We start from the raw sequence: 25,495 nt of genomic DNA, 5'->3' as shown, positions 1-25,495 counted from the left end.
ACAGAAACTCAGAAAAGAGAGCCAGTGAATTTGTCTTTTGGGGTAAATTTCAGTTACTGGCTAGTAAATGCATTGCCTGGATGCCAGCAAAGAATAAATTTAGAGAACTGAAAAAAATCAATCACAAAAGATGAGGAGAAAACACTTGCTGAGAAGAATCCCACAGCTGTCCAGCAAAAAGCAGTTCAGGCTACAGCGTTGATGCAAGACACAACTTCCAGTAATTTACAGGAAAAATAAGTCAAATGTGCTCAGAGATGAATAAAATAAATGAAACACTGAAAGAGAAGAATATCAACTTAAATAACAAGTGGCTTGAAAAAAATGGAAGAAACTTTAAACAAATATTCAGATGAGCTGATAAAATTGCAAAAATCAGAGGTCAAAATGAAGATAAGGCTGTCTGTGTATGAAACTACCCAAGAAGAGATGTTTCAAAAATAGTAGAATTAGAGGACAGAGCATGTAGGGAAAAAAGAAGTTATGTTCTTATCATAATGTTCCATCTGTGTTGTCCAACTTCATTCCATTAACCTGAGGGATTCAGTTCCAACAGTTGGAACTGATCGGCCGCCTACTTACACCTCAAGATTCCAAACTTGAGCTTCTCCTACCTACCCATAATGCCCTGCTCCTCCCCACGTTACCTCAGATCAAGTCTGCCAACAAGAACATAGTGTTCCTAACAAATATTAACTACAATATAAAAATAAGGACATTAAAGTATTTACAGATATCCCAATAACAGAATATCAGGAACTCAACCAAAGGAATATAATTCCTGGAAACTTCTACTAGGTTTCTGAAATAAACTTTGGATAGGGGGAAGGGGAGTGGGAAGGTTAATGGAATGAAGTTGGACAACACAGATGGAACGTTATGGTAAGAACATAACTTTTTTATCTGATGTTGTCCATTTCATTCCATTAACCTGAGAGACAGAGTCCCCAGTTACCATAATCCATGGTGGTCATTAAGGAAGGATATTCCAGAGTACAGCAGAACCAAAAACACTTCTACTCCTAGATGCCAAGTCCAATTTTTAATGAGTGACAAAAGTATGGGGGGGTTGTCTAAGTAGCAGCAGCACAAATGTCCTCAATAGAAACTCTGGACCAAAAAGCTTGAGACGTGGCCATGGACCTCATAGAATGTGCCCTTACTGGACCTGGTAATGGAACACCTTTAGAAGAATAAATAAACGTAATACAATCTTTCAGCCATCTGGCCAACAAAACTTTGGTCACTGCCTTACCTTTTTTAGCATTCTATTTTTATTTATTTATTTTACTTTATTGACATTTGTTTACCGGGTTGCTCCTGCTGGGCTTGAGCCCCATTTTCAGAGGAGACCTGAGGAGAAAAGCTCCAGTAAATACACAGTAAAAGTACATTACAATATAAAATGTTTAATTGCATTCATGTAGGTATAACAGACAACTAGAGCATTTTTAAATTGGTTATACAACAAAAGTAAAGTACAGAGTAGAAAAAAATAATCAAAAAGGAACACAAGTATTATATATACAGAAACTACTTATACACAAAGAACATTTTTCTGCTTCATCTTCATTTAAAAAAATCAGTATATGCCACCCTACAGGGAGAGAAAGATAGAAGGGAAATGAGGTACCTAGGTATGAGAAAGGGTGTAAGGACTTTAGGTTGGATCATAGCAGCAGGGGCAGGTCTTGGAGATGAGAAGGTAAATGTTTAGTTCATTTTTAAAATGAGAGGAGTGGGTGATGGAACATATGTGTAAGGGAAGCTTATTCCAAGCATGGGCAACAGAGTGTTTATAGAGTATTTTGTCAACAGTTTTTTTAGGTTCGTAGATATCCAGTAGCTGCTGATTTGAAGTATGGAGGGTACGAGATGGAGTATAGGTAGAGATCAGGGATGAAAGAGATGGACAGAGTGTAGAGAATAGAGTGTAATATTTGAAATTGAGATAGCTGCAGTAGTTGAGGGAGTTTTAGCCATTGGAGAGAATGTAATGAAATACAGTGATGTGCATTGTATGGAGAGTTAGTTATGAATCTAGCAATTTTATGGTAATTTTATTGGAGTTTGTTCAGTGTTGTGGCCTGAATATTGGTGAGAATAGGAGCGGCATATAGAAGGGAGGGAAGGAGGAGTGCCTGTGCAAGGGTAAGTCAAGAGTTGGGCATTAGAAATGTTTTATTCCGATACAGTAGGCCCAGTTTTTTATGTGTTTTTTTTTATACATTGGAGTATGTGCAGGTTAAATTTTAGTTCGTCATCAATAATGACTCCAAGGAGTTTTGTGTGGGTATCAGGTTGGATAATTGTGTTGTTTGAAGACCTTAAATGCTGAGTAAGAGAACAGGGGAAGAAGATTAAGAGTTTTGTCTTTTTTGGGTTGAGGATAAGTAGGTTGTCGGATAGCCATTTTTCAGTCGATAGAAAGGCCTGTTGGGTTAAGGTATGGAGATCAGAGATACTATTAGAGATAGATATAAGTGTAGAATTGTCAGCGTATTGAATGAGGGAAGATTCTTTGCATGATGTGAAGAGATCATTTGTGAAGACATTAAACAGAAGGGGACTCAAGATGGAGCCTTGAGCTACTCCAGTTGGGACAGGAAGGAAAGGTGAGGGGGATCAGAGCCATCTAACTGATTGCTGCCTACCAGATAAGGTAGCTAGAGAACCAAGACAGTGAGGTGGGAGACAGGCAGAGATTGGCAAGTTTAGATAGCAGTAAGGGATGTGAGACTGTATTAAAAGCTTTGGAAAGGTCAAGGAAGAGACAGGATATGAGTTTATTGTTGTCGAAGGCCGCAGCGATAGTGTGAGTAAAAGAGAGGAGGGCAGTAGTTGTACTGTGTTTAGGACGAAAACCATGTTGGAGGAGGTGATTGAGTATCTGTGTATGAATACATTTTTCTAAGATTTTGGAAAGGGGGTAAGAATGGCAATGGGTCGGTAGTTAGCAGGGTCTGTGGAGTTTCCACCTTTATGTAGAAGAATATTGAAAAAGGATTTCCACAGGTCAAGAATGGTAGATTCGAGGATAGAGCTGTTAATTAGTATAGATACAGGATAAGCAATAGATTCAGCAGCAGATTTGAGGAAGGAAGGAAGGAGGTAGATTGTCAGTGGAGGGAGAGCAGGGTTTGAGCTTAAGAAGAACAGATTTAATGTAGGAAGTGAGAAGAGGGTGAAAGAAAAAGGGAGTTGTGCTAGGAGGGTTGGGAGGGCTAGGTGCTGAGGAGGAGTTTGAGTTGGGGGGTATAAGATTCTGGATGGTGTCAATGAAGTGTTTATTGAGGAAGGTAGCAGTTTCCTGAGGGGAAGTATTTGGGTAAGGGGAGGGTTTCGAAAAGGAAACAAACAATTGATCACACTTCCTGAATGATTTAGTTTTGTGGATGTAAAAACGAAGTTGTGCATGCACATCAAGCATATGTAAAGTGTATTTTCAAACACAAAACTAAATAAACCAAATAAAAACCAACTGGCTGGCAGCAAGAAAAGGCAAAAGTATATTTTCCACAGTTTATTAGTGCTTTCGTCTGATAAATTACCAAACGTCTTCAGATAAACTGTTTTACACTGAACAACCCTTTTATAGTGACAAAACATGACATCACACAATACAACAGTCAATACCAGCTCCAATCCAACATTTAAAAATAATGAATGTTAAAAACAATTGATACTATGTAGATCATATATTTTACAAATTATATTTATATACATACATATTCAAGTAAAGGTGCAAATGTTGTAAACTATCTGTCATATGTTCTTAATTTAAGGAGACTTAATAGAAATCATTTCATTTAGCCCCTTAGGGGATCAAGCATTCAGATATATTTGCCACCTTGTCTCTATTTTCTAAAACTAGTTTTCAGGGTCCTCCAAAGGGGTCTTTCATAACCTAGTACACTACCAAGAATTTAAAGCTATGAGTAGGAAATTTACTTATGTGCTTAAATAGCGCATTTGTGTCCTTGCTATGGGAGATGTCATAAATATGCTCATATATCCTCTGGGATAGTTTACGTTCAGTTTTTCCAACATAAAATGTTGGACAATCTGAACAGCATGCAACATACACTACCCCTTGTGTATAACAGCTATATCTACCCCTGATTTGGATTTTCGTATTACCTATTTTTATACTTGATCCATTATATGCGTATCTATTTTGACTGCATGTACCGCAAGGAAACATCTTGCCCACCCTGGTGGTTACTGGCTGTTGCTCCAAAATATTTTTGAAGTTGGGGGCCCTCCTGTATACAATTTTAGGGTTAATTCCTAGTCTAGTAGTCAGATCTGTTTCCATTTTAATAATGTTCCAATTTTATTTAAAATATCACTATCTTACCCTTGTTATGCTATGTGGTGACAAAAGGACAAAACATTATTACATTCCTACTGCCTCCAACATTAATAACATCATTATTTATATTAATAGCAGGAATATAATTGTTATTAATATTCATATTACCATAATTGCTATTCCCTTCTTTTACCATCTCTGGTCTCTCATGCTATTCACAAAGCAATGGAACATAAATACCTTAATTACGTTTCAGAATAACTTTGTTTCGTATCTGGTTCACCATTCTTCTAGGATAACCCCTGTTGTAGAACATGTTTGATATATGGGTACACTCCCCTATGAAATCTTTGTAGTTTGAGACCATATGAGTTGCACAAACCAGTTGGCCCTTCACAATTCCCCTCTTTACATGGGTGGGGTGGTTACTGGAATAGTGCAAATATGTATTTGAAAATGTTGGTTTTCTATGAATGTTTGATTTCAGCCCTACTGTATGTTTTGAATTCAAAACATCTAAATATGCCATACTATCCAATCTAACAACATAGGTGAATTTCAAAAATGTTGTTGTCTGGTTAATATATACAATGAAGTTATTAATTTCTACCAATGGCCATTTCCAAGTAGGAATAGAAAGCACTTGAGTACAGAAATTCCCTTTCCCACCATGCCATAACAATATTAGCAAACAGGAGGCCATAGGCTGACCCCATGGCTACCCCTTCCATTTTTTTGTAATAATGTCCTTAAAAGTGTACATAATTGAAGCTTAGGACCATATCTAACAACTGGTTGTAAACATTAATTTTATCTTGATGTAACTTCATTACTTCATGGAGGTATAAGCAAAACCAGTCCTTTCCTTGCTCATGGGGGATGCCACTAAACAAGTCTTTTACATCTATGGTTATAAAAATACCATCAGAGAAGGGGTTCAGTTTATTACAAATGGTGAGAAATTGCCAGGAATCACAAGACAAATTTGGAATATTATTTACTACTGTTTTAAGTTGTTTATCCAAGAATCTAGCTATGTAACTGGTCTTGGATTTCCTAGAATCCATAACAGGCCTTAAAGGTGGATCAGCAATATCCTTGTGTATCTTAGGGACCCCGAAAATTACCAGGATCCTAGGCCAATCAATTGTCATATAGTTATATTCCTGATAGTAATCTGTTCCTGTGTAAGCAATCCAGTAAGTCCCAATCTATTCTCTTATACCCAAGATGTATTTCATTAATAGACACCTCTTCATAGGTTCCACTGTACAATATATTAAACATTTTTGGATGTAATCATCTTGTTGCACAATCACCATGCCCCCACCCTTGCAGGGCACATGAACCTGAGGTCACTATATGATCTAAGATACTCCAGCGTACTTTTATCAATATCAGACATATTATCAGCATAATCAAACTGTGAAATAAAATATCTAAAATCTATTTTACAAGCTTTTTCAAACACCTTTAATATGGAGTGCACATCAGGGTTAAAAACACTTGGAATTCTAACACTTGTTTCACCATTATATAAAATCTGACTTTCATTATTAAATACCACATATAGATTTAAATTTCTAACATACATTTTTAAATCCAAAATCAACCTGACAAGTTCCACAGATTTGCTAGGAATAAAGGTGTATCCTTTGCTAAATACATTATCACACTCTTCACCAAGAGCAATTGTACTGTAGTTATAAATTTTAAAATCGTGAACAGTATTTTCAATAATTTTACAGTCAAAGCCACTAACCACCTCTAATATCGATTGTTCCTGTTCCCATTCCTCTGTTGATTGTGTTTCCAGCGATTGGTTTGTGGATATGGTCCCTGGTTCTGTTGCCTGCAATTCTGTAACCTTTCTGATCTCCGCACCTCCGGTTGATCAAAAGGGACAGCTTCACCATCGGATTCTTTACAGGTTTCGTCATATTCTTGGTGTTGTCTACTAGAAGATTTGTTACCAGTTTGCCCTAAAGGTGGTAAAGGATATGCTTTACCCTGTGCATATGCTGACTTGTCTCGTGCCAATTTTTTATTCTTCCTGTGCAAAATAGCATCGCACAGACTGTCAATGTCCTTGAAAATATAGTCATATTGACTTTTGTGACCAGCAAACAAATTACTGTTCACAATTTTGCCATCAAGTTCTTTAATATCGCCATGTAACGCTTCCATGGCTTTGCTGTTATGTTTTAGCAGGAGCTCCATCAGTTCACAGCCATGTTTATCAAACATGGCTAGGAGCTCCTGATGTAACAGTGAATTTTGCTCTAACCCGGTTGGGAATTGCCACAACTGGAGTCCTTTGGGTACAAGTTTAAATTTAAGACATTCTTTAAAATATCTATTCTCTCGTTGTAATTTGCGAAACTTAGTAAGTTTGTCTTTAAACTCATCCAATAACTTGTCGAACAAAGTATTGTTACCCATTACCGGGGCTCCAGGTGGTACGCTCCAGTTAAGCCACAAGTCAAGTGAAAAAACTGCTGGTCTTGGTTCATCAGGCAGAGTCCCTTCCACCTGTTGTTCCACTGGTCCTGGTGTAAGAACAGTCCCATTTCCACCTCCATTAACTTGTTCCATGAGGATTTCAGGGGTATTTTGGTAGTCACCGCTACCATATGCTGGTAACCCAATATCTCTAGATCGTCTAGCCAGCTGCTGCACTAATAGGGTTAAATTGTCCACAGATTCCCAGAGCTGTTGAAACTCCAATAAGGAAACAGCTCCATTGCCTTCATTACAGCTGCACGAAGCCATACTAAAACCAAACGCAAAACTAAATAAACCAAATAAAAACCAACTGGCTGGCAGCAAGAAAAGGCAAAAGTATATTTTCCACAGTTTATTAGCGCTTTCGTCTGATAAATTACCAAACTTCTTCAGATAAACTGTTGTATACTGAACAACCCATTTATAGATTCCAGTCAGTTTAAGTGTTTAAGTGAGACACGCTGATGAGTTTTATAAGTATCTTGGGCAGAGAATCCAGCTATCTTGTTATAAGTTGAGTTAAGTTTTGCTAGGAGTGTGGTGTTGAGGTTTGTGAATATTTGAGAACCATAGAGAAGACTAGGTAATAGATAGATATAAGATAGGGTTACTTTAGATTTGTTGGTGAGAAACTTTCAATTTCTATAAAGGAGGCCTAATTTTTGATGGGTCTTCCTGATGCGGTTATTAATGTGCAAGTCAAATTTAAACTGATCATCTATAATGACACCTAAGAGTTTGGCACTGGTTTCAGCTACTATTGGAGTTTTATTAAGGGACATTATAGTAAAAGTAGATTTGAGATGGGTTACAGTTTTTGGGAGGGAGAAGAAATTTGTTTTTTTTAGGGTTTAGGATAAGTTGGTTGGTGGTAAGCCAGGATTCCACTGATGTAAAAGCAGTTTGAGTCTGAGAGATGATATCAGAGGGAGAGTCAGAGATAGTAATTACTGTAGAGTTATCTGCATATTGTACAAGAGATGACTGGTGGCAAGAAGTATAGAGTAGATTTGTAAAAATATTAAATAGCAGTGGACCAAGGCTGGAGCCTTGGGGTACTCCCATTGTTATAGGGAGCGAAGGGGAAAGTGCTGAGAGATACTTCACAGACTGTGATTGATTAGTGAGATAGCTGGAAAACCAGGTGATAGTATCAGAGGAGAAATTAAGATTAGCTAGTTTAGTCAGAAGTAGAGAGTGTGAAACAGTATTGAGGGCTTTAGAAAGGTATAAGAATAGGCGGGAGACAAGTTTGTTGCCATCATGAGCAGGGGATATAGTGTCAGCAAAGGAGATCAGTGCAGTGGTTGTACTGTGTTTTGGGCGAAATCCATGCTGAGTAGGAGTAAGTAGATTTTCTTGTAGTAAATATTGAAGTGTTTGCTTATGTATGCATTTTTCAAGTATTTTTGAGAGGGGAGACATGATGGCTATGGTTCTAAAGTTAGAGATTTCATGGGAATTTCCTCCTTTGTGGATAGGTAGTGAGTAGAATTCTTTCCAGATAGATCAAACTTTAGACTCAGTAATAGAGTGGTTAATGAGGATAGAGACAGGAATACCAAGTGTATCAGCAGCTAGTTGGAGAAAGAAGGAAGGAATATTATCAGCAGAAGTGGAGCATTGTTTTAATTTGTAGAGCAATTATTTAATATACATAGTAGATACAGGTTGGAAAGAAAAGGGTTTAGAAAAGTTGGGACTTGAAGGTAGGATAGAGTGTTTGGAGTCTTTAGCTAAGAGGGGATCTCTTTTGACCACTTTAGTAATAGTTTCTATAAAGAAGGTATTAAAGATAATGGCAGTGGTGTATTATTTGGGTAGGGATTGGGGGAGGAAGGGTTACCAGGGATTAGATCTCAGAGCTGTAGGAGAGGGTTGAAGTAAATTCCTTTTTATCCTTAGCAATGTGTTTTTTTACGCGGTAGTCCTGAAACATTCCATTTTTTTAATGTAACATTTTCTACCATTCCTAAAATATGTGGTTACCTAAGTTGCATAAGAGTATAGCAAGGGCCCCTATAAGACCCACTGTAGCTGCATATAAATCTAAGACACACACCCTTGCTAAGTATATTGATGTAAAACTGAATAACTCCCTCAAGACTTTCCATCATTTTTGTCATGACTCATGGCATTTTTGGGGAAATACTTACAGATATTACCTATATTGAGGAAGTTATACTCATAACTATATATGTGGTTAAATTATTTAATGTCTTTCCCGTCATTCCCCCGTGATGTTGGGCTTGAATGGCTCCATGAGTTTATTGTATGATGACAAGGAGGTATATGTGTTGAACATTTTAATGGAATTAGTACTGAAACGTAATTATTTACACCTGGATGGGATATACTTTTGCAGAAGAAAGGGGTGGCTATGGGGGCATCTTGATCCTCCATTTTTGCCAATAGTACTTATTTATGTATTTATTGACATTTGTTAACCAGAAAAATCCACTGTGTTAGAAACCCATTTTCAGTGGAAGCCCAGGGAGAAAAGCTCCACAAACAATTTGTACAAAGTACTAAATTTAACAAAACAAAATAGCACTGAAGTAGCATATTACAGTACATTTAAATGTAGAAAAATATTACAGTAAAGTCCAAAGTTTACACTAATGCAAAATATTTGCACAGCAATATATGACACAGAGATTAGTTGCCAACCAATACTGAACATGCTTTATGATATTACACATACATTAATTAAGGAACAGGTTTAAGGTAGCTTATTGTTTGTATTGCATGGGCAGGAGGGGTTATTGAGGTAATGCATTTTTAAAGCTGATTTAAAGGTTTTTAAACAGTCAGTTTGAGTTATGTGGGAGGGTAAGGTATTCCATAGTTTAGCATATATATATATATATATATATATATATATATATATATATATATATACTTCTACAATGGGAAAAGAAATATTTACTTAACACATTTACTCCGGTTCCCTGGTCCTTTTATGTCTACTTTTGGATGATATTTTTTGATTTGGAAAGGAACTGACAGGAAGATTGTGGAATTTGTGTTTTATTTAAACAATGACTACATCTTTTTTACAGTTCACTTACACATATAATGCCAGAGAGATCAGTTATTTGGATGTTTTGATTACTAAAGATATTACCTATGGAAGGTTTGTTAGTACCATTTACAGGAAACCTACATGCTCCAATAGTTTGCTTCACTATTCCAGGTGCCATCCCCAACATCAGAAGAAGGCAATAGTAAAAGGTCAATATGTAACACTTGCTGTAATGGTATCTGAACATAACACATATTTGATGGAAGGCCATAAGTTAAGTGAGATGTTTAAGACTAGGGTTACCTCTATAACATTATTAATGAAGTGTTTAAAGAACTTACTAGAAAAAAAAAACAGCGGCCATTTTAGACCATTATTAAGAAGTGTTACTAGTTGTGTTAATGTCAGTTTGAGTCAATGGCCACATAAAGATTATTCCCAGGCATTTATTACTGAGTTTAACAATGATTATCATGAAATTAATTACATTTTCAAGAAAAACTGGAATTTTTTTTGTGTTTTGATAATATGTGTGAAGCGTTGAGGGAAGCTCTTGTGCTGGTTTACAGAAAAGCTAAGTATTTTAAGGAATTTTTTGACCATGCTGTGAGTAAACAGGTATATAGAACTAACAAAAATGTAGGAACATTTAAATGTGGATTTTGCCCACAATGTAGGTTTATTTGGAGTGTTTCTGATCTTATTAATGGAAGGAAGATCATTTCTAAGTATCATGCCAATTGTAATTCGATGGGGGTTATTTATGCTGCCTTCTGTCAACATTGCAAATGTTTTATGTAGGAAAAACAAACAGACATTTGAGGGACAGAATATATGAACATAATTTACTTGCAGAAAACAAAAATTTAAATAATGCTTTGTATAAACATATTATACAATATTCTACTCTTTATTTTTGTCTTTATGTATTGGATATGGTATCAAAAATGGTAGAAGTGGCCCATGGGAAGATATTACTTAATACCATGACTTAAGATAGCACATCAAGCTTAATTCCTTAAAACATCCAGGTTTAAATGACAGTTTGTCTATTGTTAGTGTTGTAAAATTAAGTTCTTACTTGGTTTGAGTAAAAACATTTTATATGTTTGTATCACTTCAAGTATGGGTTTAACATTAGGTTTATCCATGTGTGTAGAGTGGTGGGGAAAAGCATTCTTAATTGTTTGTTGCTAACGTAATTTTTTTCAAGTGGGTTATTTAAATCAAATGTGATTTACTGTTGTTTAGATTCTGATGAAGTCTGTTTGTTATACACTAGACAAAAGTGCTAAATCTTATACTACAGGAATAATAAAGAATTCAGTTTTCCTTCATTTGGCGGGCTGCATCTTTGTTTTCATCTGTTTGTAGATCACAGGAACATGTGCATTTAATTGTAAGTTGTGATACATATCCAAAAATTATTTCAGATCACATGCCAATAATAAGTAAAATAAAAATGCAGGATAATGAAATGAGACATGGGCGCTTCCCACCTATCTGTTAAACAATGATGAATTTAAGGAATGGGTAGAAGAAATTATTTGGAAGTTATTAGGGAAGATAGAAATTTCTTCAGAAAATATATCTAGGGAGTGGGATAAATTAAAACAGAGTAGAAATAAAAGAAAAGAAAATATGGTTAAGAAGTAACAATAATTAGATGGCCTGACAAAGGTTAAAGTATTGCAGAATAGGGGAAATCTCCCAGAACAGAAGAGGCAGAAATGCAGAGTGGTAAAGAGAAAACAATGGACTACCTTGATAATATGCCTGAGTTCAGAAAAAATGCTGTTAAGCAATAACACCAGAGCACAAAAGCTTTTAGCATGACTCAGGCAACAAAAAAGTAGAAAGGGCTGTTGCTAAGCTTAGAGAGCCTATAACAAGGAAAGTAACCAGAGCTAGAGGTATTCAAAATACTTCTGAAATCTTATGAACATCTGTATAAAGCAGAGAAATGTGGAAATCAAGAAAAAATACAAATGAAAATGTTTGTGGAAGAATTAAATATGCCAAGGACAGAAGTAGATGAGGCTCAGTTATTAGCAGGATAGTAAGAGATGAGATAAAATGGTGATGTATAACCAAGCTACAAGAAAATCTCCAGGAATATATGGTATTCCTGTGAAAGTTTGGAAGCTATGAGGGAACAAAGTGCTAAAGATCTGGAAGGTTTTAACAGTATTTTAAAAGGAAGAGAATCACCAACATCCTGGAAGAAAGCTGTGGTGGCTGTAATAACTAAAGAGGGTGAAGATGCATCAGAGTCATCATCATACAGGCCCATTTCAATTCTAAATCATGATTAGAATGTGCTTATGTCTATAATGGCAAAAAGAATGGCAAAGGTAATGCCAAAATTGATAGATATGGATCAGTGTGGTTTTGTGGAAGAGATGCCCATGTTTGACAACATTAACAGAACAATGATGAACCAGAAGAAAGCAAAATGTAAGAAAAATACTACTGTTGTTAGTGGGCCTTGATGCAGAGAAAGCATTCAACAGAGTAAGCTGGGATTTTATGAGTAGGCCAGTGGAAGGATTTGTATTCCCTGATACAATAATAAGGATAATGAGAAGAATATATGAGAAATTGGAGGTGAAGATTAAAGTGGAGGGGTTCCTCTCTGATAATTTCTGTTTGAAAAGAGGACCTGGGCAGGGGTGTCCCTTTTCCACTTTATCTGCATTAGATTTGAAAGTACTGGCAAAACATATAAAAGAGACAGAAATTCAAGGATATAATTGGTATGGTAATCAAGAAAAGTTGGCTTTATTTGCAGATGATATTATTTTTACCTGATAAAACCAGAAAAGGACATTTCAGTTTTGTGGAACATTCTGAGACAGTTTCAGGTCTTTTTGGGATACAAAATTAATGAAGATAAACAAAAGCAATAGCTGTAAGCTATGTACCCACACACGAATTGGTTCATCAATATCCATATTTATAGGGACATGAAAAAATGAAGTATTTAGGAGTATGGATTAAAAAGTATTCTGTTACGGCATCTAAGGATATGTGGGAAGAGACTAAATAAAGGATAATACAAAAAATAGAAAGTAGAATGTTTTATGGATATGGATTGCAAGATACAAGCTGTGAAAATGTTTTAGGCCATTTGGTCTTATACACAGGCCAGGCATATTTTTATCAACCAGGAGAGAAGTTGTAGATAGCAATTAATAAAGAGTTGAAGGAGAAGAGGGCAAGAGTCAAGTGGAATTGGTTGATCCTTCCAACAGAATAAGGTGGTTTGGGATTAGGTCATTTGAAGGGGTATTTCAGAGAAACACAGATAAGGCTCCTACTGTATATATAGCACAAGCAGAAAGCTACAATTCATAGTGGAACGGGATAATAATGAAACAGGGGAAAGCTTAAGAAAGAAGGAGAGACTGGGATTTTGGATGCAGATCCATAACGATAACCATCAGAATATTATATTCATAAACTAGCTGAAAGTATTCTAAGAACTAAGCCAATTTAGGAATGGAGAAAGGAGATTCTGCTGATAGGGATGACTGCAATTACAGGCAAATGGGGGTTGGAATTTACTGAAGGAAGCTGGCAAAGGAATCAAGGTATTGGGAGCAAATAATTAGAGAGGAAAGGGTACTAGAATGGGAAGAGGCCAAGAATTAATTTGGACTTCAGGCTACAGATTGCCTTCTGTATCAAGAACTGATAATGGATTATAGGCAAAGAGAAAATAACAGGGGATCCTAAGTGAAGGAACAGCACTGGTTGGGGTTTTAGTAGAATCTAGAACAGAAGCTGCTGTTAAAAAAGGGATAATTAGTAGGGCATATAAAATATTGCATGATTATTACAGGAATCAATCAGAGGAGAATAAAAATGAATGGGAAAATAGACAAAATAGACTGGATAAGCAATTCACAAAGAAAGACATGGGAGGGATATATATATATATATATATATATATATATATATATATATATATATATATATATATATATAGCTCCCAAATATGCAACAGTTTTGAAGATTTAGGATCTTTGCCTGGAAGTGTTTACATAGGTAATTTTATACCCCAAGCAGACTCCAAATAATTTTCCTCAGGTAGATTGCAAATGTTAGATGTATAATGGGTAAGAAGAGGCAATTGGGAACATATTTATTGGGAGAGTAATGAGTTAGAAGTCTTTAAAAATTCCCTGCAGACTTCTCTGTCAGAAATACTAGGTGAGCAAATTGGTGTAACTAAGTAAATGATTTTTTGAGCTGGATACAGAATCTGAATTGCTAGACATAGTAAGGCCCTGCTGAGTTTAGTTCTGGTGGCTACCAAAACAGCAAATACTAGAAAATGGAAATCAAAGTCTAAACCAACCTTACTATAAGTAATGATATTAGTAACACAGACAAACTGGAAGTGGGATCTTTGGAAAGAGTAGGAGCAAATTACATAAAAAGGGTTTTTGACCCTACTTAACCATCCTCCTCTTCATCTAACATAACCCACACCTCTTCTTTCCCTCCCCTCTACTTCTTTTTACCTACCCCTTTTTTCTCATCCACTTCTGTTTCCATAAAATCTTCTGTACAGTGTAAAATGATATTCCTTATATCTGTAGATTCAACAGCTGTATGTGCAATGAAAAAGAAGTTATGTACTCACCATCATGTTCCATGTATGTAGTCCATCTCGCCGAACATTATTACGTGTGGGTTCAGAGCCGATCCTTGGCTCTGACTCAGCCGCTTTTAGAAAGCCTGAAAACTTCTGATTGGCTCGTGGCTAGGAGGTATCCCATGGTGCATGAGCACATTCCCCAGTTCTTGTTTGCTACTAGTCTATCAGGATAAGACAGGAAAAGGGCAAAGGTCCGGAAGAATAAACTGTAAGAAATGTGCCCTTTATGGTATAAACCACTGTAGAAAAAGAAAAAAACTGTTTCCAGATCCTCCAGGAAAGGGGCTGGTGGGTGGGTTTGTAGTAGTGTTCGGTGAGATGGACTACATACATGGAACGTTATGGTGAGTACATAACTTCTTTATGTTATGTAGTCCTATCTCGCCTCCATTATTATGTGTGGGACAGCATCCCTAGCATTTTGAATGGGTGGCTCCCTGGAAAATACTCCTGAGTACCGTGGAACCAAACAAGGCTCTACCCCTGGAAGTTAAATCCAATTTATAATGGGAAATGAAGGTATGAGGGGTAGCCCATGTTGCTGCTGCACATATATTATCAATAGGCATCTTGGCTTGGAAGGCAGCAAAAGTAGAAAATGACCTCGTAGAATACGCTTTGACTTTAATGGGTAACTCCTTTCCCTCGGAAGTGTAAATGAAAGAAATGCAATTAGAGATCCAGTTCAAAAGCGTGACCTTAGAAACTGGCAAGCCCATTCTCGTTTCAGCAAAAGAAACAAATAGCTGTTCTGATTTTCTAAATCCTTTGGTTCTGTGGATATAGAAATGCAGTTGCCTATGCACATCCAGTTGATGAAATCTACACTCTGCTTTATTGGTGTGATTAGGGAAGAACACTGGCAATTTGATTGTTTGGTTTAAGTGAAAATGAGAACAGATTTTTGGGATAAAAGAAGGATTAGTCCGGAGAGAAACCCTATCTTTGTGAAAAATTAAATATGGAGGTTTAACTGATAGGACTTGTAGTTCAAAAACTCATCTGGCTGAGGTTATTGCTACCAGAAAAAGTGTCTTCCAAGACAGGAATTTCAACTGACAACTATGGGCTGGTTCAAAGGTGTCAAAGTCATTCTAGAAAGGACTAGATTCAGATCCCAGAGAGGAATGGGGTCTTGAACAGGAGGTCTTAACATCATGGAACCCTTAAGAAAGGATTTGCACAGTTTGTGAGACATAAGACTGGAATCATTAATCCCTACATGAAAACTGGATATTGCTGCTAGCTGAACTCGGAGTGTAGCAGCTGCTGAACTCTGGTGAAAGAGTTCTGAAAGGAACTCTAAAACAATAGTAATGGGAGCTGTAAATGGATCAACTTCTCTGTTACGTGCCCATATAGAAAATCTCTTCCATTTACTGTGATACAAATTTCTAGTCGAAGGCTTGTGAGAAGAGGTAATAATATGGGTTACAGCTGGAGACAGATCATGAAGCCTGACTAGTGATGGAACTAGAGCAGCCATGCTGTCAGTTTGAGAGTGTGGAGACTTGGTGAAGAGAACCTGACGTGCGTCAAGAGGTCTGGCACTGGGTCCAGAGTCCATGGATAGTCTAACAGGTGAGGCTTGAGAAAAGGGAACTAAATCTGATGAGGCCAGTAAGGAGTGATGAGGATCATCTTGCTTCCCAACAACATTGCTTTCTGTATGACCTTGGGAATGAGTGGAAAAGGAGGAAAAGCATAAAGGAGTCCCGGGGGCCAATCGTGGATGAGTGCATCTCTTGGAGACTCTCCCAGAGGGGGGATGAGGGAGAAATAGGTGCTGCATTTGGTGTTGATGGGGCTGGCAAAGAGATTGCAGCAGGGTTGTCCCCACTTGTGGAAGATCAGACGGGCTACTTTCTGGTTCAAAGACCATTCGTGAGGTAACAATATTGCCCTGCTTAGCTTATCTGCTATTACGTTGGATGTCCCCAGGATGTGCGTTGCAATGAGAAAGCATTGGGAAGAAATTGCCCAGTTCCAAACTCGCAGGGCCTCTCGATATAAAGGGTATGATCTGGTTCCCCCTTGTTTGTTTAGATACCAAACCACCGACATGTTATTTGTCTGAATGGTTATCGTCCCTAGTGGGAGAAAGTCGTGAAGTGCTTGCAACGCTAGAAGCACCGCTCTCATCTCTAGGACATTGATATGCAGATGGGCCTCTTGATCTTGCCATGTGCCTTGGACAGTCCTGCCTAGATAATGCCCCCCACCCTATCTGGGAGGCATCCGTGGTCACAGTGGAAATGGGTTGGTGTGGTACAAAGGCAGTCCCTGTGGTAAGACGACCTGGCTGAATACACCAGCGGAGATCCTTTTTGCATGAATCTGTGATCAGTATCTGGTGATGCAGAGGCAACTGCTGAAAAGACCAATGGGATGACAGGAGCCATTGGAGTATTCTAATATGTAATTTTGCTAATGGTACCAAGGTTATGGTCAATGCCATTGTTCCAAGAAGCTGCACCACCACCTTCACTTTGACTCTTCAAAGAGGAAGTATCCTGTAAATTTGCTGTGCAAGATTCTGTATTCTGTCTGTAGGTAGTCTGGCTATCATAGAAACCGTGTCTATGTTTCCTCCTATAAAGGTTATAGATTGCGTGGGCAAAGTTGAGGACTTTTCCCAGTTTATAGAGCTTCCCAACTGGGAACAGAGCTTGACTGTGGAATCTCTGGATTGAACTAGATGATGCCTGGTGGTGACGGTCAGGAGCCAATCGTCCATATATGGAAAGGCTTGGACTCCCTGATGCCTCAAATGAGCTGTCACTACTGCCATGCATTTGGTGAACACCCAGGGGGCTGTGGTGAGACCAAAGAGCAGCGCCCAAAACTGGTAATGATTGGCTCCCAGGCAGAAGCGTAGGTAACTCCTTGATGCTTTGTCCATCATTATGTGGTAGTAAGCATCCTGGAAATCTATTGAGCACATCCAGCTTTCTTTCCCTAACAGAGGGAGTATGGACTGTAGAGTGACCATTCGGAACTTGGACTTCTTTACATACTCATTTAACCGGCTAAAGGTCTAAGATGGGTTTCCACTCTCCTGTTCTTTTTGGAATTAAAAAGAACCTGGAGTATGTTCCGAATCCTGTCTGGTCTGCTGGGACCTTTTAGATGACTCTTTTTAATAGCAACTTTTCTAAATCTATAGCCGTTTGATCCCTGTGATTGGGTGGTACACATCTGGGATCCTTTTAGGAGGGCATGGTGGAAGGGAAAAGGGTATAGAGTAACCTCTGGTGATAATGTCTTGCACTCACTTGTCTCGAGTGAGATTTAGCCAGACTTCTGGGTACAAGGACAGGCAACCCCCGAACGGCTCCAGAGATGCACAGTCGGGTTCCACATCAGGAACGCTGATAGGGACGGTCGTGAAAGGAATCGTGACCTCCCTGATTTTGTGGGCCTCCCCTGCCTCTAGGGTGACGTCTATCATTAGTTCCTCCTCCCCTGCCTCTGAAGGCGGAATCACCCTCTGTATCCTGGAAAGGTCTCTGTGATTTCTTGAACCACATTTTACCGCTCTTCTGACCTTTAGGGTAAGGTCTAGAAGGAACGGTAAAACGGACTCCCACGGCAGAGAGCGCCTTTCCTTCCTGTTCACACCTGGTGAGGGTATCTTTCACCTTGGGTCCAAAAAGAGAGGATCCGTCCACGGGGGCATTAGTGAATGTAGATTTGAAAGGCTCAGCAAAGTTGCATAGAGGCATCCAGGAATGTCTCCTTAAGGAGACTCCTGAACCCGCCTCCCTATTCGCACCATCAGCTGCGTAGGAGATCAGCTGCATGGAGGAGTTAACAATGGATGTTAGAGTAGCCAAATGAGTAGACATTGTAGATGGAACTGCTTCAGTAGAGGTACCGTGAAGAGTATCTCCTAACTCCTTTAGGAGATCTCTCTGAAGTCTCATAAAGTGTGATAGATAGTTCAGCAATCGGAGTGTAAAAGCCGCTGAAGAGAAGATACGCTTCCCGTACCTGTCCATCATTCAGGATTCCTTATTGGGTGGATGGATAGAAGAAGTAGTCTCTGCTAGCTCCTTCTTAGTGGCCGCCGCCACCACCATGGCATCAACAGGTAAGCCCTTGGATAAAAATTCTTTGTCTTTAGGGGCAGAAAGAAATTTATTCGGCCTCCTGGGGACCGGTTCCACGGCATCAGGAGTCTGCCATGCCTTCTGACTCACAAGATCCAGTAATTCATCAAATGGAGGAGACACCCATGAAGCTGAGGGTTGAGACCCAAAAGCCTTCAGGTACACTGACTCCTCATCAGATGGGGTAACGGTGGGCCAGCCGCCTCTCTGCCTGAGGGTCTCCAAAATGTCTGCAAAGGAGACATCTTCAGAGGACGACTTAGGGGACCCCTCCGACTCATCAAGGTCCATGTCAGATATGAGAGACTCATCAGGGGAGTCTACATGCTTCCTCTTACATGATCTCTTCCGAGGGGGCTCCTCAGCAGGGTCCTCTGGGGGGGTCTCGGAAGATCGGGGGCCACCCAAATGGGGGTCCTGAGGCTGTGGGTCTCTGCCATCCTGGGGAAGAGAGGATGCTGAGACTGTAGTCGGCACTTGAGGAAGTATAGCATCGGTACTTCTACGTGGGGCGGATGAACTATCCAACATGCTCCTCATCCTCACGAAGACCGATTCCTCTGGCTCCAAAAGATACCCTGGCTCCGAAGAGAGCGTAGGTGCCGATGGCTCCAAAAGGATCAGCTCCGAGAATAATGTAGGGTCTGAGCTCACTCGAGCTGATGCACCAAGAGGAAGGCTCGGCACTGAAAAAGTTTGGTTCCAAGTGTCCCCCTTGGGGCTGGCCAAAGAGCTTCAGACCCTAGACACTTCGGAAGGCGCTGAGAGTGTTGGAATGAAACTCGGCTCTGAGACAACCACAGAGAGTGCTGCAGCTGAGGACACCACTATAGTATGTACAGGCAATATCGGCTCCAAAGACCCAATCTGGGTTGGAGGAGGAAAGAGAGCAGGATCGGTAGCAGGAGTCGGCTCCGAGACTGAATGGGTCGGAGTCGACAAAAATTTTGGCAAGGCCGACGACTTGAGGAGTCTGAGCCCCACTCTCTCGATGTCTTCTTCAGATAAACTCCTGGAGGATCTGGAGGACAGTGTAGGAAACCTTGTTCTCTGCAATATAGGCGATTTTAGAGTAGGGGAGACTGGTAGAATGTCCATTGACTGGCTCCGAAGAGGACTGCTAGTGATCGGTGCCGAAACACTTGGGGCCGATACTGCAGGGTCTATGTCCAAAATCTCAGTCAGCCCCAAAGACTGTAGAGCCGAAGAGACAGAGACCAACTCCAATTTTGGTAACTTCTGTGGAGGTTCAGAGGCAGAAGTTGGGGCCGGAGAAGGCCATTTAGAGGTCTTGCCCTTATCCTTTCTAGATGAATGCGACCTAGCAAAGGAGGAAGAACTGGTTAGGTCTTCCTCTAAGGAAGGCTTCAACATGCCTTTCAAAATCAGCTTATTCTTCCATTCCTGGAGTACTCTAGGGCTAAAAGAATGGCAGAGACAAGTTTCTTGTAGATGTATGGCCCCTAAGCAGTACACACAGACGCTATTGTCCATCGGTGATGGACATTTTTTGCGAACATTTAATACACTTTTTAAAGCCTGACTGTTTGTGTTCTTTAGGTTCCTTAGACATAATGGCAGTAGAGAAAAACCAACACACTCATACAACAAGAGAGGAACTAGATCCTCTAACTTAAGCAAATCTAGCCCTATCACCCACAAAAAATAAAGGGGGTTAATAGGTTCTCTAACTTAATCGAACCTAGTGCAAGAAAAGAAAACAGGAACAAAACTAGAACCTCTAAGTTAAACGGTCTAGCCAAGAAAAACACACACTCACTGGATACCACACTCAAACGGCCAACAGGCCCAAGTAAATTTTAAACGGCAATAAGGTCAAATCTGGTTAAAGACACAAATCGGTAATCACAATAAGACTGTCAGCAATAGACTATGACAGAAAAAACTTCACTAGAAGCAAAAAACTCCTAATAAGCAGTAATAATAATAAAACTGAATCACTTAGCCACGGCCAGCCAAAAGAAGCTTCCGACTGAAGACGCGGCAAACGAGATCTGGGGAATAAGCTCATGCACCATGGGATACTTCCTAGCCACGAGCCAATCAAAAGTTTTCAGGCTTTCTAAAAGTGGCTGAGTCGGAGCCGAGGATTGGCCTCGAACCCACACGTAATAATGGAGGCGAGATAGGACTACATAACATTACATAGTTAAACTTTTATAGCTTTTTTATGTACAGTTTCTTTATCTTGTGTTTACTGTATATGATTACGATGTTACTGCATCTAGATAAATTGTGAAAGAAACTGTCTCTTATGTACCTCACTGGAGCTTTTCTCATCGGGTCTCTGCTGAAAATGGGCTTTCTGCCCAGCCAGACTAACCCAGTCAACAAATGTTAAATAAATAAAATAAAAAAAAAAAAGAGAATTGTGGCAACAATACATGCAGAATAATGTTTTGGAAGAGGAATGAGTTTTAAGGGAAGGCAGGAATTGAATGAGCTATGTTGTTGTTGTCTTTCAGCTTTTCCCGGTTAGGGGTCACCACAGCGGAACTCCGGTCCGCTAATGATTGGCAGTAGAATTTGGCGAATGCCGAGGTGCCAGCTTGACGTTCAACCTTCAACGAAGGCAGGCCCATTTACGCATGTCCTCCCCACCCAACCTCGGGGAGGACATGCAGACTCCACACAGAAGGCCCTGCCTGCACTCCAGCCGCGAACCGTATGGGAGAACCTCTTGGTGTGAAGTAACAATGCTACCGCTGCACCTATGTAATGTTTGACAAATCTGATAAGTGATGTATATTGTGTGCAAGTGAAATTTGTCAATATGGTTAGTTTTCATTTATACAAATGTATGATTGAATATGTCATAAGTGATAATTCAATAAAGATGTTTCTTATTAAAAAAAAAAAAAAAAAAAAAAAAAGAGAGAGTGAGAGAGAGAGAGCCTTAGGGAAAAAGTGCTGGAGTATGCAAAACAGCCAGACTGAGAGAGATAAAGTAACTGGAAAGGTTGGAGCTAGAGGAGAAATTTTTAATCAATGATGATTTTTTTTTCTTGTTTAATTGGTACAGATAGCTCTGAAGATGTTGAACTGAAACTACTGACAATGCTATATGTCATATTGCAAGAATTTTTTGTTTGGAAGAAGTGACTGTGCTGGGCTTAAAATGTTTCTGCGATAAGTTGTGAGAATCTGCTTTGATATAACAATGAAGCACGATGAACTTCCATGTTTCTAAATGCTTAAATAAGGCTTAGTGTTTTATTTTACATTTGTGGTCTAGGCACATTGTGTGACACATGCTAAAGGTGGAAAGCTTTCCCTCACTGGGGAAAATGATCCGGAAATGTTGAGGCATTAAGTTAAAATGGTGAATGAAGATAAAAGCATGTTTTCACTGGGCTAATCACCACTGTGTATATTGGCTGCCTCCAGGATTGCTGCATCTTTGAGAAAGGGGTAAATCAATGGCCCCAGTGTCAGAATTTCAGTCACTCTAAACAGCGGTCTTCATATTGTAATAGTAATTGAATTATATTGTATGAGCAGAGGAAATATAATTTACAACAATAAAAATATTCCCAATAATTACTTCTACAAATAAATTCCTGTTGTGCTCACTGCTTTTATTGACAATTTTTATTTGTCTTCTTTTTTGTGCATTTCATAACAGAGATATGTATGTTTAACAGCAAGCAAACAGCATGGATTTCACTGAAGTGAGGGGAACGTCATTGTGCTTTCAAACAGTTTTATCCACTACACTGGATAAATGAATGAATGTGTGCGCCTATAAACTTGGAAAAACACTAGCTGAAGCAGCACATAAAAAAGTGTTGAGATTCATTCTGGCAGGGCTCACAACTGTTTCAAATTCAGAACAGCTTAGTTTTCTTCTGTTATCTCACAAATGGAGATAACAAACAAAGAATTAAACATAACCAAGTATGGCTTCTGCCAGAAGTTTCATAATCTGTGAATAGCTGCAACATTTTGCCTGTATCAGCACTCCAGAAACCTCTCTAATGATTCATAGGTTCATAGATTAGTACTAGGCTAACTGCTCTTGCAGCCCATTTTAAGCCTAGCCAATTACCCCATGTGAGAATCAAAGCCTGTACCTTGTGTCTGTGAGGTAAACACCTTAACCATCATGCCAACTTCCCACCCATGATAAGGGATGATCTCTTAGTGCAGTCATAATCATACCTCTCAACTGTGCAGAATTTTGCAAAAAGTCCAGATTTTCCCTTTTATATTTGGTATGTTTTCTGGCAAGTAAATGAGGACTGAAGTCACTAAATAAGGAAAGATAATTGAGTTTCAGTCTTCACACCCTTCAGAAAATGCATGCCGATGCAAAACCTGTTATTCTAGCAATTTTCTAAGTTTATAAGTACAATATTTAAAAATTATCCTGGATTTTGGGCATTTATCCTCTCATTATTTTTGGCTTTGTCCAGAATTCTTCTGAAAAAAGATTGAGAGGTATGGTCATAATCCTTGATTTGTGCTACTAGAATTGCTGTCAGAAATAAATGAAAGGAATCAAACCTAATCACCAAAAATAAAAGATGCCAAACTAATTTTGCAGCACAAAAAAAAAAAAAAATACTTCTGTGCCCATCAACATTATTTCAGCAGTTTCATTGCAGATACCCTTCTTCACTAACAGTTTTATTTCAAATTAAAACAGCTGGGAAACTTACATCCCTTAGTTTACAGAGCCCAGCACATTACAGGGATTCAGCCAAAGCATATGGCTAGCTCTACATGCCTCTCCTCCTATTTAAAAAACACAAATGAGATTAACATTGAAGGAATAACGCACAGCTACAGACAGAAATGGAAACAGAGAATGGCACCTGGAAGCCATAATAGTGCCTGCCAGTTTGATAAAAGGCAAACAGAATGTTTCATGTCACAGTTGCACATAATTGACAAAGCGGTTTCAGAAAAGCTGCAGTCTTTTCAGGAAAGTGGGGAAGCAGATGTAATGGAATGACCACTACCGAAGACTTAGATGGGAATGAGGGAGACCATTTTCTTTCAGACTGTAAAGGCCCACTTTAATACAATTGCCTTATTATGAAAAATTGCTTCAAATTACATAGACTCTAAATAACTTAGTACAGGGTCACCCAGTATGCTCAAAAAATCGACTCTCTGAAAGGCACAGATATTTTACAAGCAGTATTAGCTACTAAGGAGAAACATACTTCTAAATGTTTTCATGGTATCTACATTTCTTCTCTGTTACCGAAATTTGTGGACGGTAGAACCTGATCATGCTAATGCACCTTTTAGAATAAAATTAACATGCTACTACATCATATGACATGAAGTATCATTGGAGAATGTAACTGAGGCGGCATAGTTTAGTAATGCATACAGCAAAAGAAAGTTTTAGCAAGTCAAAACTGCTGTCTAGTAAAGACTACAGTGGTGAAAAATAGCAATAAAATAGAAAAATACAAAAGGCAGATGCACTTTGTTTATACAATGACTGTTAAAATCATTTTCTGCTCGTATACGTATTTGCTTCCTCTTGTCTGTTTACTCTTTTCTAATTATGTGTGTTTTTCTTAGTATATTTATTGCAGTTCATTTTAAACACCTGAAAAAGATTCCATTATATTAACTTACCTTCCAAAAGCTGTACTTGATATTTTTCGATTTGGGCTATAAAAAACAATAAAGGAAACATGAATCAGCATTTTTAACATAATTTGTTCCCTGCAATACTGTTGTTAATGTAGTATCTTTCAGAACAAATGCATATATTTTCCTGTCTAGATTTTTGTTTTATGCCTTCTGGCAAGTTTCCCCTCATTTTCGCAAGTTCTGTTTTCATTATCTTCACATTTAGGAAACGGGCTGATTCTAAAACACACTTCTTCAGATAATTTTGGGCTACTCAGCTGTTTTCCAAGGGAGGATGCCAAGCTGAGGAAGGCACACGGTGGATACATGTGACCTGTTATTTTTTACTTAATGTTCACATTGCCCTGAAGGAGGAGTATCCTTTTCCTGGATGCTGGGTAGCCTAACCTCTGATTATCTCAGTGTTTATGGCTTACAATACAAGTGACTATGCAGTGATGAGGCTTTCCAGTTATCCTGCTATGATAACCATTCTGGTTCACCTAGTACGCATTTTTTCTGTACCATTTAATAAAAAAAAATGCAGTTATTTTATAATACTTGCTGACACCAGTTACTTAATTACTGACTAACTTACTGACACCAACAAAACAAAACAAATATTTTCAAATATTACAGTAGCATATGTTACTTCTGGATATCCTACACGTGTCATAGCATAAGTAAATATATGCAAAATGAGGCTATTACAGCACCTGCTAGATGCAATAATGATAAATGATCTCGGAAGTGGAACCTGTGTCGTCTCTCAGATTAACATGCTATTCATAAGGATGAGGAATATTCTGGCAGTGTGTGGTTTTCCACTTTTTATCCTATATTTACACATCAATAATGATACCTATATTTGCACATCAATAATGATTCTGCCAGCCTTTGTGAACATTATCCAGCATTGAAAGAACTCTGTTTGAACTCAGTGACTGTGCTTAAACATTACTACTTTAGAAACATACACACACACTAAGACTCAGCAAGCACATGCACCCACACACATACATATACGTACACATACAAATTTCCAGCTGGCCTGAAAAATGAAGCAAACTGTAGGTGCTGGTTGCATTAAGACATATTTACCAGTGTAATAAAAAATCTGTCCTGCACTAGTAGCATTGACAACACACAAGGAATCTCTAGAGTGTTCTACTTCAATGCAATGCATTACATATCACTGAGAAAGAAATGACGAAATTAAAAATACTGGCTGCGCTTACAGTTGACAGCACAAACAA

General features: G+C 38.7%; 1 protein-coding gene across 2 annotated transcripts in view; it reads right to left on the bottom strand.

Annotated features, from left to right (window-relative positions):
* RAB11FIP4 (RAB11 family interacting protein 4) overlaps positions 1-25,495 on the bottom strand; it is a 600,425-nt gene that overhangs the window by 183,389 nt on the left and 391,541 nt on the right. For both annotated transcript variants that reach the window (XM_044068094.1, XM_044068093.1), the window contains one exon: positions 24,243-24,278. In XM_044068094.1, coding sequence (XP_043924029.1) covers positions 24,243-24,278 — 36 coding nt within the window. The remainder of the gene's footprint in view (positions 1-24,242; positions 24,279-25,495) is intronic.

This window comes from Protopterus annectens, chromosome 4.part0 (assembly GCF_019279795.1).
Source record: "Protopterus annectens isolate FY-2018-M chromosome 4.part0, PAN1.0, whole genome shotgun sequence".
NCBI classification, from domain to species: domain Eukaryota; kingdom Metazoa; phylum Chordata; order Ceratodontiformes; family Protopteridae; genus Protopterus; species Protopterus annectens.
This window is presented reverse-complemented; position numbering and strand designations above follow the sequence as displayed.